General features: G+C 50.2%; 1 protein-coding gene across 1 annotated transcript in view; it reads left to right on the forward strand.

The window, feature by feature from the left end:
- The window catches only part of MYH6 (myosin heavy chain 6), a 22,203-nt gene that overhangs the window by 7,085 nt on the left and 3,228 nt on the right, over positions 1-11,890 (forward strand). Inside the window, exons 12-29 of the mRNA XM_029952198.1 lie at positions 27-197; positions 1,319-1,628; positions 2,276-2,346; positions 2,621-2,708; positions 2,798-2,915; positions 3,060-3,183; positions 3,453-3,589; positions 5,392-5,647; positions 5,785-6,027; positions 6,173-6,349; positions 6,637-6,782; positions 7,024-7,114; positions 9,309-9,698; positions 10,009-10,135; positions 10,230-10,348; positions 10,717-10,913; positions 11,451-11,634; positions 11,810-11,888. Of these exons, the coding sequence (XP_029808058.1) occupies positions 27-197; positions 1,319-1,628; positions 2,276-2,346; positions 2,621-2,708; positions 2,798-2,915; positions 3,060-3,183; positions 3,453-3,589; positions 5,392-5,647; positions 5,785-6,027; positions 6,173-6,349; positions 6,637-6,782; positions 7,024-7,114; positions 9,309-9,698; positions 10,009-10,135; positions 10,230-10,348; positions 10,717-10,913; positions 11,451-11,634; positions 11,810-11,888 (3,028 nt within the window). The remainder of the gene's footprint in view (positions 1-26; positions 198-1,318; positions 1,629-2,275; positions 2,347-2,620; positions 2,709-2,797; positions 2,916-3,059; positions 3,184-3,452; positions 3,590-5,391; positions 5,648-5,784; positions 6,028-6,172; positions 6,350-6,636; positions 6,783-7,023; positions 7,115-9,308; positions 9,699-10,008; positions 10,136-10,229; positions 10,349-10,716; positions 10,914-11,450; positions 11,635-11,809; positions 11,889-11,890) is intronic.

Below are 11,890 nucleotides of genomic sequence, written 5' to 3' on the forward strand. Positions count from 1 at the left end.
ACCTGCTCCTCCCTTGCCCCCTTCAGTTCAATAGCTTTGAGCAGCTGTGCATCAACTTCACCAACGAGAAGCTGCAGCAGTTCTTCAACCACCACATGTTCGTGCTGGAGCAGGAGGAGTACAAGAAGGAAGGCATTGAGTGGGAGTTCATTGACTTTGGCATGGACCTGCAGGCCTGCATCGACCTCATTGAGAAGGTACTGCCTCCACCCTGACACCTGTGTGTGTCCCCTTCCCCCTGTCATCCCAGAGTGGCAGTGCTGTCCCTTCTACAACCAAGATACTGGAGTCCCCAGAATCCCAAGCCTCTATCAGACCCAGCTTCCACCACTGTAGAGTCATGGGCATACAGAGGATGAACTCTTTTCCTCTCTCCCCAGGACCTAGGAACTTGTCCTGCATGGTAGTCACCTTTTACAATCTTAAAAGGGAGATGTAGTGAGGAGAGGACTCTTGGCCCCTCTGACATCCCATGAGAAGCATCATTCATGGAAAGATCCCAGGCTAAAACTAGAGACATTTGGCTTCCCCGCCTCTTCCTGATAGCAGAGAATAAGGCTGCTGTTAGCCCCTCTTATCTATAGGCTCAGAAGAGAGAAGGATAGAGCTGGTGTGAGACTCCCAGTGCTGACTTGTTCTCAGTGTGCCTTTGCATTTTGCTGCCCTCACCCAGCCAGTCATTGCCCTTCAGAAAATGCAAAGTTACCAGAAGCTTTGGATGGTTATCCAGGGTGCCAGTCTTCCAGAAACCACAGAATTGCCTGAAATTATATGGAAGAGAGGGGGCAGGGGAGAAAATGACTTTTTCCATGGAGGCATCTTTAGTTCAATCAAATTCTCATTACAATTCCTGCTCCAAGAAAAGTCAAGAATCATTGTCCTTTCTGAAGAGCAGGATGTTGTGCAGAACCTGGATCCCCCTAACCATCCCTTGAAGAACTGTTACCCATCACATAGACAGGGGTCTGGCCCACGCCTTAGACTGGCACCTCTGACAAACACCTGTTCCTTGGGCAAGGAGCCTTACAAGAAGAAGGGACTTGCTGCAAGGTCTTGGGGCCCTGACAGGACCATTGGGAGCACAGGGTCCTTTGATAGGTCCACTGGGTCAGAAAGAGGTTATGTAGGCCAGAATATAATTGTATTTATGTTCATTCCAAGAATATTAGGTTCTTATACTGGGACAAGAGGTACTAGCACAGACTCTGTAGCCTGCCAGCTATACTGGGCTGTCATCTTTCCTTTGGCAGGGTGTGGGACTCTGGAAACCTGGGAGTACATGCAGTGATGCTCTCTCTACCTCCTCCCCTACTCTCAGCCTATGGGCATCATGTCCATCCTGGAAGAGGAGTGCATGTTCCCCAAGGCCACTGACATGACCTTCAAGGCCAAGCTGTATGACAACCACCTAGGCAAGTCCAACAACTTCCAGAAGCCACGCAATGTCAAGGGAAAGCAGGAAGCCCACTTCTCCCTGATCCACTATGCCGGCACTGTGGACTACAACATCTTGGGCTGGCTGGAGAAGAACAAAGACCCGCTCAATGAGACAGTGGTGGGCTTGTACCAGAAGTCCTCCCTCAAGCTTATGGCCACACTCTTCTCCTCATATGCTTCTGCTGATGTTGGTAAGAGGGCAACCCCTGCACTCAGCCAGAGTAATTCTGAAGTTGTGAGGGGCCAGGGTCTCGCTGCTTCAAAGCATGTGACTGTAGAAGCAGAAGGGAGCCTGCTTTCCAGCCACAGGATGGGAGTCAGGAGATCCCACAGGCATCCATCTGTACCTGATCTGTGAAAGTGCTGTGTACATGTCATGTGTCTCCTCAAGACTGTGAGCAACTGGAGGTCAGTGAGGGTGGCACACGTATCACTGCACCAGGCCCAGCATAGAGTTGTGTCTGTAGGAGGATCACTGAACATCTGGTAGAACAAGTGAGTGTCCCATTCAGAGAAGGAAGAGGAAGGGTGTGGATTGGAATGAGGAGGATGAATTACAACAAGGAAGGTAGCTCATGGAAAGATGTAAGCATGAAGGGCAGGGTTAGAAGGTAGGAGAAGGGCACTGATATTATTTCAGCACATACTATGTAGCAAGCCAACTTATCTAATCTTTGTCACATCTTTTAGAGGCAGTTACCATTCTCCTCCTGGAAAACCTGAGACATAGAGAATCACTTTGTGAAGTCACATGGCTAGTGAGGGGCAGAGCCCTGCCCCTGCCCAAGGGTTCCTTCACTTTCAGACTCTGGCTCCTCATCCCTTTTCTTGTTATTAGGGGACAGCAATAAAGGCAAAGGAGGGAAGAAAAAAGGCTCATCATTTCAGACAGTGTCGGCCCTCCACCGGGTAAGAAGGATGCAGAGATACCAAGAGGCCCATGCTGGGCAGGCCCAGCCCTTTTGCTGTCACCCTAACCTGATGCTCTGAGTTTGGGAAGGAAAGAAGCTAGAGTGATGTGGTCATTTGGGGGATGGAAATTCTACACAAGCCTGGACTCACATCATAAATTATGTGTCAACTCTCAGTCCCTTGGAGAGTTCTGGAGACAGAATGTCAGCAGCTCAGGGACCAAAAAGATGGTTCTTGTGACTCCTGATTCCCCACTCTCATCTACCCCCAGGAGAATCTGAATAAGCTTATGACCAACCTGAGGACCACCCACCCTCATTTTGTGCGTTGCATCATCCCCAATGAACGGAAGGCTCCAGGTGAGCCATGTGTAAGGGTTTAATCTGGGGAGGGGACTTGGCATCCACTTGCCTTGAGGTTGACCCTTTCTCCTTCTCTCCTGCTGCAGGGGTGATGGATAACCCCCTGGTCATGCACCAGCTGCGCTGTAATGGCGTGCTGGAGGGCATCCGCATCTGCAGGAAGGGATTCCCCAACCGCATCCTCTACGGGGACTTCCGGCAGAGGTGGGTACTGGGTGTCCCAGAGCTCAGGGAACAGGGTAGCCTGGGCAGACCTGGTGGGGAGGGGAGTACAAAGGTGGCCCTGAATGCTGTGGGCAGAACAGGTCAGCACAGAACATCAGTGACTCTGGGCATCTCCTTCTACAGGTATCGCATCCTTAACCCAACAGCCATCCCTGAGGGCCAGTTCATTGACAGCAGGAAAGGGGCAGAGAAGCTACTGGGCTCCCTGGACATTGACCACAACCAGTACAAGTTCGGCCACACTAAGGTGGGTCTAAACCTCACAGGGTGGAGTTGCAGGACACACAGCCATGCTAAGCGGAGCAGCTAAAAGTTTAAAAAGCAGGCCTCTGATTCCTGGCTTCCTGAATCAACCCAAGGGCTAGAACCCAGGCTTCCTTTCTGTCTTGTTTTTCATATGTTACTATGAGGTCTAGGATAGATGGGTGATGGGTCCCCCAGGAGCTCAGGTAGCACCTCCCACCCTTTTCCTCCATCCTACCTGCCTTTCTGAGGCTGTGGCCCTATTGTTCTCAGGTGTTCTTCAAGGCAGGACTCCTGGGTCTGCTGGAGGAGATGAGGGATGAGAGGCTGAGCCGCATCATCACCCGCATCCAAGCACAAGCCCGGGGCCAGCTCATGCGCATTGAGTTCAAGAAGATTGTGGAACGCAGGTGAAGCAAGGGAAAGGGGAAGACTCTCTTAGATGTAAGAGGGAAACAAGCAGCTCTAACTAGTGTGGGTCAGAACACCTGAGTTCAAATTCTGGCTTCAGCACTTAGCTGGCTTGAGCAAGTGATTTTACCACTCTGGGTCTCATTTTGAATTCTTTAAAAAAAAAAAAAGAAAAAGAAAATTCCTCATAAGCAAATGCAAATTAAGCTCCAATGAGATACCATTTAAAAACACTAGATTGACAAAAATCAAGAAGTCTGTCAATTAGTGCACCCTCTCTGAAAAACAATTTATTATCTTTTTAGAAAATGTTTTAATGTTTTATTTATTTTTGATACAGAGAGAGACAGAGCATGAGAGGGGGAGGGGCAGAGAGAGAAGGAGACACAGAACCAGAAGCAGGCTCCAGAGCCTGAGGCAGGGCTCGAACCCACAAACGTGAGTTCTGACCTGAGCTGAAGTCAGAGGCTTAGCCGACTGAGCCACCCAGGCGCCCCCAATATATTATCTTAAAGATAGACTATTGTGGGGCACCTGGGTGGCTCAGCTGGTTAAGCATCTGACTCGTGATTTCAGCTCAGCTTATGATCTCAGTTTCATGGGTTCAAGCCCCACATTGGTCTCTGTGCTAACCATGCAGAGTCTGCCTGGGATCCTCCCTCTCTCTCTGCACTTTCCCCACCCCCCGCTCACTCTCTCTCTGTCTATCTCAAAATAAATAAACTTTTAAAAAAATTTAAAAAACATAAAGATGGACAATTGTAGGGGCACATGGCTGGCTTGGTTGGTAGAGCATGCGACTCTTGATCTTGGGGTTGTGAGTTTGAGCCCCACTTGAGTATAGAGATCACTTAAAAAAAAAGATGGATGATTACGTACCTTCCAATTCCACTCCTAAGTACATTCCCACAGAAACTCTTGCACATGTACAAGTTGAGACAAAAAAAAAAAAATAGAATATAGCACCATTGACCAACAGCAAAGATCTGGAAAACAACTCGAATTTTAATCCCCAGGAGAATGGGTAAATAGTAGTATAGTTGTTCTGTAGAATATTATAAAGCAATGAAATGAGGGACATACAACCACATGGTACAATGTATATGAGCCTCTAAAGCATATTGAGTGAGCAAAAGCAAGTCACAGAAGGATACATAGTGTAATGAATGTAATGCAATTTTTATAAAACTCAGAGATAACAAAGAACAGTGACAGATTGTTTAAAGACACATACACGTAGAATTAAAGAATGTTTTGAAAAAGTAAGGAAATGAAAAATACAAGATTTAGAATAGTGGCTGCTTCTGGTGGGGAGACCAAGAAAGAGGATGGGGAGAAGCACTGGTAGAGTCAACACTGGTATTGGCTGTAGTTGTTGTTTGAACAATTGATAGGTTCATGATTAGTGATTTTATTTCATGCTTCATAATTTACATATATGCTACAGATACTCTTACCCATAACATATACGTTTTAACCTATTTGCAGTTATGGGATTAAAAAACACTGAACTTAGTAGACATTCTGAGTGTCATAGCTTTCATTATTACTAGTGCCCCAGCAGGGAAGATATAAACTGTCCTCTTGTTGAATTATTCAATTAATAAATATTTATTGAGCAACTCCATGATCACTGAGGTAATGTTGGGCTGGGGGTTCCTATCAAGGCAACAAGACAGGGCTCCAGGCCTCAGGTGTCTATGAACTTGCTTAGATGGGCTGGGAGACAAGTGCTGTTGGTTCCATGTTTGGGAAGTGCTCTTTCAGAGTGCTCCTTCCTACCTTGATATTTCCTTCCCAGGGATGCTCTGCTGGTAATCCAGTGGAACATTCGGGCCTTCATGGGGGTCAAGAACTGGCCCTGGATGAAGCTCTACTTCAAGATCAAGCCACTGCTGAAGAGCGCAGAGACAGAGAAGGAGATGGCCACCATGAAGGAAGAGTTTGGGCGCGTCAAAGAGGCGCTGGAAAAATCAGAGGGCCGCCGCAAGGAACTGGAGGAGAAGATGGTGTCCCTGCTGCAGGAGAAGAATGACCTCCAGCTCCAAGTGCAGGCGGTAAAGCCACATAATTATCTTTCCATCCTTCCCCCTTTCCTCTCCTGGATTATAGCCCATATCATCCTCAGGGACTCAGATCCCTGCATCTCTTCTCTCTTTAATCACCAGTTCTGCTCTCCTTCCTCTTCTCCCAGGAACAAGATAACCTCAATGATGCAGAGGAGCGCTGCGACCAGCTGATCAAGAACAAGATCCAGCTGGAGGCCAAGGTGAAGGAGATGACAGAGAGGCTGGAGGACGAGGAGGAGATGAATGCAGAGCTCACTGCCAAGAAGCGCAAGCTGGAAGATGAGTGCTCTGAGCTCAAGAAGGACATTGATGACCTGGAGCTGACACTGGCCAAAGTGGAGAAGGAGAAGCATGCAACAGAGAACAAGGTGAGGGCAGCTCCTTCTGGCTCCAGCCCAGGTCTCTTCAGGATTCCCAGACCACAGTAGGGTCCTAGTCCTTGGTATTGGACATCCCTATAAATGTCTCCAGGCTGGTGACCTGTGACCCTAAAGAGGATGGGGGTCTTCACAGGTGAAGAACCTGACAGAAGAGATGGCTGGGCTAGATGAGATCATCGCCAAGCTGACCAAGGAAAAGAAGGCTCTGCAAGAGGCCCACCAGCAAGCCCTAGATGACCTTCAGGCTGAGGAGGACAAGGTCAACACACTGACTAAGTCTAAGGTCAAGCTGGAGCAGCAGGTGGATGATGTGAGTCCTAAGAACCAAGTTCTGTCTCTCTCAGGTCAGGATTTTGCAAGCAACATTAGTGGCCAAGGGGTTCCTGGTTCTTAGAGCTAACTTCTGTGAACCCTGGGGCCTCTTTGTCCTCTGTAATTCCTCACTAGACCGGGACTCAGAATTTTTTGTGCTTGCAGGGATTTCTCTGCTAGTTTGACCTCCAATCCTACTGGACTCTGAGTTTAGAAGGAAGCAGAAGAGCATGCATTGTGGATGTCATGTTTTCTATACCTTGTTTATTTTCTTCTCTCCACCAGCTGGAGGGGTCCCTGGAGCAGGAGAAGAAGGTGCGCATGGACTTGGAGCGAGCAAAGCGGAAGCTGGAGGGTGACCTGAAGCTGACCCAGGAGAGCATCATGGACCTGGAGAATGACAAGCAGCAGCTTGAAGAAAAGCTCAAGAAGTAGGAGCCTGAGGTGGCCCAGAGGGGCAAATGGAGATGTCTGGCCTGAGGGTTAGAGCACAGGATGCCACAACTCCACTGACCATGACTGTCCCAGGCAATGTGAATGAGGAGGTCAAACAGCCTTTCCACATTCACCCTCTGTGCCAGTGGGGAGGGGATGGTCCTAGCATGCCAGGAAAGAGAAGAGAATGGGCACAGAGGATGGAAGACAACTTGTCACCCCTCCCTTCTCCTCCAGGAAGGAATTTGACATTAATCAGCAGAACAGTAAGATTGAGGAAGAGCAGGCACTGGCCCTTCAGCTGCAGAAGAAACTAAAGGAAAATCAGGTGAAGTTCTTCCTGGGGCAACAAAATGGGGAGCTCAGTGGTGAGGCAGCAGAAACTGCAGGAGCTGCATAGGGTTCCAGACAGTATCTAGAACTCCAGGCAGCCCTGGAGACACCCCCAACCCTGACTTGGCACTTGGGAACACCAGCCTTCCCCTATTAGAGCAATGAGTCTTATTTCAGCAGGGCTATTTTGGGAGGCAAACAAAAAAGGGGCTCTCTTGATGAGCTATGCCCTGCTGTATGGGTTTTTTGCTCCAGCACATATGACAGGGTTCAAGCCTCCTCTTGCTCTTCTTCTGGTACTTCTCCCCTCTACATGAGGCAAACCTGGAGAAGGGGTCCTTCCTATAGAGTGCTCTGATCATACTCTTCCCAGGTACTGACCCCATGGTATTCAGTCAATTCCTACAACCCTGAGTAAGTCACTTTCCCTTGTTGAGTCTCAGATTCTCTTCTCACCTGTGAAATGAAATAGCCTCTGCATTACAAAAGACCAGAGGAAATATATTTATAAAACCACTTTGGCAGTCAGCCTGCCACTAGCAAGAAAGTGTTCTATTGTTCTCTCCATGGCCCTCTCACCCCTCTGCAGGAGAAGGTTAACAGCCATGGTCTCCCTTACTTTTAGTGCACCCTGAATTTTAACGCACTTTTAGTCCTGTGTTTGTCAGAAGAGTTCTGGAAGCAAGGAAGGCAGGTACTACCATCCCATTTTATAACTACAGAAGCTGCATGGCCAAGTCCAAACATAGTGGCCACAAAGACAATAGGCACTCAACTATTACAGCTAGGACCTTATCCTCTGATTTTCTGGTCAGACTGTTGCTATTGGAGAGCATTGATCTCCTTTCAGCATTTGGGGCCCATGGTCCAGGATACAAGTGATGCATAAACACAATTCCACTCATTTGGGGAGGTGCTCAGGGACTGACCTGCTTCAGTGATAATTTGCCCTCCTATTTTCTTGTGTGCCCTTCTTGGTTTTAGCCAGAATATTAGGACATTCCCCAAATCCTTCTATTTGGGTCTAGGCAAACTCTTTGGCTCTAGAACCCAGAACAACAGTGCTGTTATCCTTACCACGTCTTGGCAAAGGGCTGGGACTCTTCTTTCTTCCTGCCCAAGCTCTTACACACAGTCCCACCTTCCTCATCTTGAGAGCAGAGGCATGGTGGCCCTCTCTTTCCTGCTCCCAGGACCTGCCCGCGCACATTCTGTTAACACTGTCCACAACCACAGATGCAAGGATCCCACTGATTGACACTCCCCTTTGCTCCTGGCTGGTCAGGGGACAGATCAAAATGAAAGATAGGACATTCTCCCAATTTAGTCAAGGCAAAGGCAAAGGCCAGAAAAATGAGGTAGGTGCATGATGATGAAAAGGGCAACCTGCTAGAACTCACCTGGAAGGGAACAAGAATGGAACCGACCCTAGACATAAATAAGGCAAGGCCTGAGAGTGAGGAATATGGTTGACTGGACTTTGTGGTTAACCTGGAAAATTACAAACATTAAAAAAAATTTTAATGTTTATTTTTGTGAGAGATAGAGTATAAGTGGGGGAGAGGCAGAGAGAAGGAGGCACAGAATCTGAAGCAGGCTCCAGGCTCCAGAACTGTCAGCACAGAGCCTGATGTGGGGCTCAAATTCATGAACTGTGAGATCATGACCTGATCTGAGGTCAGACACTTAACTGACTGAGCCACCCAGGTGCCCAGATTACAAATATTTTGATTGTTTTAATGCATATTATTGCAACTGTTATAAGATACAACCACCAGCTTTCCTTCCCTATGTTTAGTAGAGCAGAGCCTAGTGAATCTGTGGCATCTTTGAGATTTAGGATCTCATAGGAGCTCTGAATCCCCATCTGAACACAGATTCTCAGGATTTAGGACTGCAGATTCTCAGACTGAATCTAAATGTGTCCAGAAAGTGCCTTGAAAATTCAGGTTCAACCAAATTGATATTGGTAGTCTGTGCATCACAGAATGTCTAGCAGCACCCCTGGCCTTTACCCACTAGATGGCAAGTCACAACAAGCAAAAATGTCTACACACATTGCCAACTATGCCCCATGGCACAAAACTTTCCCTATTTAAGAACCATTGCTCTGGAGGGACCTGTGTGTTCTGGGTCCTGGGGTGGGGTCTTCAGGTGGTGGCTCTGAGCTCTCTGTGTCCCGGGTCCAGGCTCGCATTGAGGAGTTGGAGGAGGAACTGGAGGCTGAACGCACCGCCAGGGCCAAGGTGGAGAAGCTGCGCTCAGACCTGTCCAGAGAGCTGGAGGAGATCAGCGAGCGGCTGGAAGAGGCTGGCGGGGCCACATCCGTGCAGATCGAGATGAACAAGAAGCGCGAGGCTGAGTTCCAGAAGATGAGGCGGGATCTGGAGGAGGCCACACTGCAGCACGAGGCCACGGCGGCGGCCCTGCGCAAGAAGCACGCCGACAGCGTGGCCGAGCTGGGTGAGCAGATCGACAACCTGCAGCGTGTGAAGCAGAAGCTGGAGAAGGAGAAGAGTGAGTTCAAGCTGGAGCTGGATGATGTCACCTCCAACATGGAGCAGATCATCAAGGCCAAGGTAGGCTGCCCACTCACCCTCCTCGCACCCCTCTCCATCTCAGTGGCCTTTCTTCCACTGTCTCTGCCCTGTCTTCTTCTTGTCATCCCTTCATCACCCTTTGGTTTCTGTCCTTCTCTCTCCCTCACCCTCCCTCTGCCATGGCACCTCAACATCCCTCCTTTATTGCATGCACCCTCTTCAGACTACAACCTTCAGCAATTCTCCACTTCACCCCTTGTTCCCTGTGCTCTCCCCACCTTGGCCCTCCCATCCTTTCTCTGGTCCACTCAGCCCCTTTCCATGACAAGTTGTCCCTTACTGCCTGAAGGCAAACCTAGAGAAGGTGTCCCGGACACTGGAGGACCAGGTCAATGAGAACCGTGCAAAGCTGGAAGAAACCCAACGCTCCTTCAATGACCTCACCACCCAGCGAGCCAAGCTGCAGACTGAAAATGGTGGGTGCCCCTAACTGGCCCTGCACCTACCCCAGGGTCAGGTACCAGTTGCCCTTTCCATAGCCCACTAACTCCCTCTTGTTCTCACCTCCAGGTGAGCTGTCCCGACAGCTGGATGAGAAGGAGGCACTGATCTCTCAGCTGACCCGAGGAAAGCTCTCCTACACCCAGCAGCTGGAGGACCTCAAAAGGCAGTTGGAGGAGGAGGGCAAGGTGAGGCACAGCTACAGGCAGTGGGATAGGCTTGATGGCAGCCCTGGACAAGAGTCTGGAGGGGCCCAGAGATTGGAGAGAAAACTCTGTGGTGGAAAGAGGCCTAATTAGCTTCCTGAACATTCCAGCTAAGCCACACCTCAACATCATCGAATGCCTCTTTATTTATATGTAAGGGGTTGGGGTGGGCAAACTGGGAGTCTACTCCAAGATGCTGAGATTCCACGCCAGCCCTCACTCTAAATAAGGTTGGGCTCGTTTGAAGTTCATGGGTTTGAAAAGGATCTGGGGAATGATGGTGGTGGGGCATTCCCTCCCACCTTCCTGGGAGATGAGCTCTCCTCCTCCCGGTGCCCGCCCCTCCCCAGGCAAAGAACGCCCTGGCCCACGCACTGCAGTCAGCCCGGCATGACTGTGACCTGCTGCGGGAGCAGTACGAGGAGGAGATGGAGGCCAAGGCTGAGTTGCAACGTGTCTTGTCCAAAGCCAACTCAGAGGTGGCCCAGTGGAGGACCAAGTATGAAACAGATGCCATCCAGAGGACTGAGGAGCTCGAAGAGGCCAAGTGAGTCTGGTGTAGTCTGTCACCCAATTCTAAGAAAAGAAGGAATAAGAGGACCTGGGGTGAAGACAGGCAGAGTGGGCATGAGAAGGAGGTTTGAGGAGGGTGAGAGAAGCATGGTGGGCCACAGAGGTGCTTGAAAGGGAGCCTGGATCCTGTGCTCTGAGTGAACCCGGCTGGCCCTGACTCACTTCCTGTGACGCATGAGCTTTTGGCTCGGGTTATACCTAATGCTCACGTATAAGACGAGCAAAAAGCTTGTTGGTCAGAGGAGCTTCCATCGATCAACCTGGTATGGGGAAGGGTGGTGGCTGCCACCCAGATGCTACTGCACATAGGGAGGACCTTCTACTCCAGGCATTTACAGACTTAGGTTGCTCAAGGCTGGTACCCAGGGCCTGAAAGACTGTTCAGGGTCCCAAGGCTCTGTGGGAGAGAACTGGCTCACCTTGGTCTGAGGAGGAGGTAGTTCCAAGGTACTGTTGTGCCCAGGTAGAGTCATATAAATACACACACACACACACAAACTGCCCCGGGCAGGAAGAAGCTGGCCCAGAGGCTGCAGGATGCCGAGGAGGCCGTGGAGGCCGTCAATGCCAAGTGCTCGTCCCTGGAGAAGACCAAGCACCGGCTGCAGAATGAGATCGAGGACCTGATGGTGGACGTGGAGCGCTCCAATGCAGCCGCTGCAGCCCTGGACAAGAAGCAGAGGAACTTCGACAAGGTGAGCCTGGGCTGGGGCCCACAGCCAGGGGCTGAGCAGGGAGGTCAGCGTCACCATGAAGACTGGGACCTCCTCCCTGAGAACAGGGGAGGAGGCTGAGCCCAGTCCAGGGGCCTGGGCAGGCCCTGGAGAGGGGCTGGGGCTGGGGGCCATGCAGTGAGCCAGGTCCCCACAGATCCTGGCCGAGTGGAAGCAGAAGTATGAGGAGTCGCAGTCAGAGCTGGAGTCCTCGCAGAAGGAGGCGCGCTCCCTCAGC

This window comes from Suricata suricatta, chromosome 9 (genome assembly GCF_006229205.1).
Source record: "Suricata suricatta isolate VVHF042 chromosome 9, meerkat_22Aug2017_6uvM2_HiC, whole genome shotgun sequence".
NCBI classification, from domain to species: domain Eukaryota; kingdom Metazoa; phylum Chordata; class Mammalia; order Carnivora; family Herpestidae; genus Suricata; species Suricata suricatta.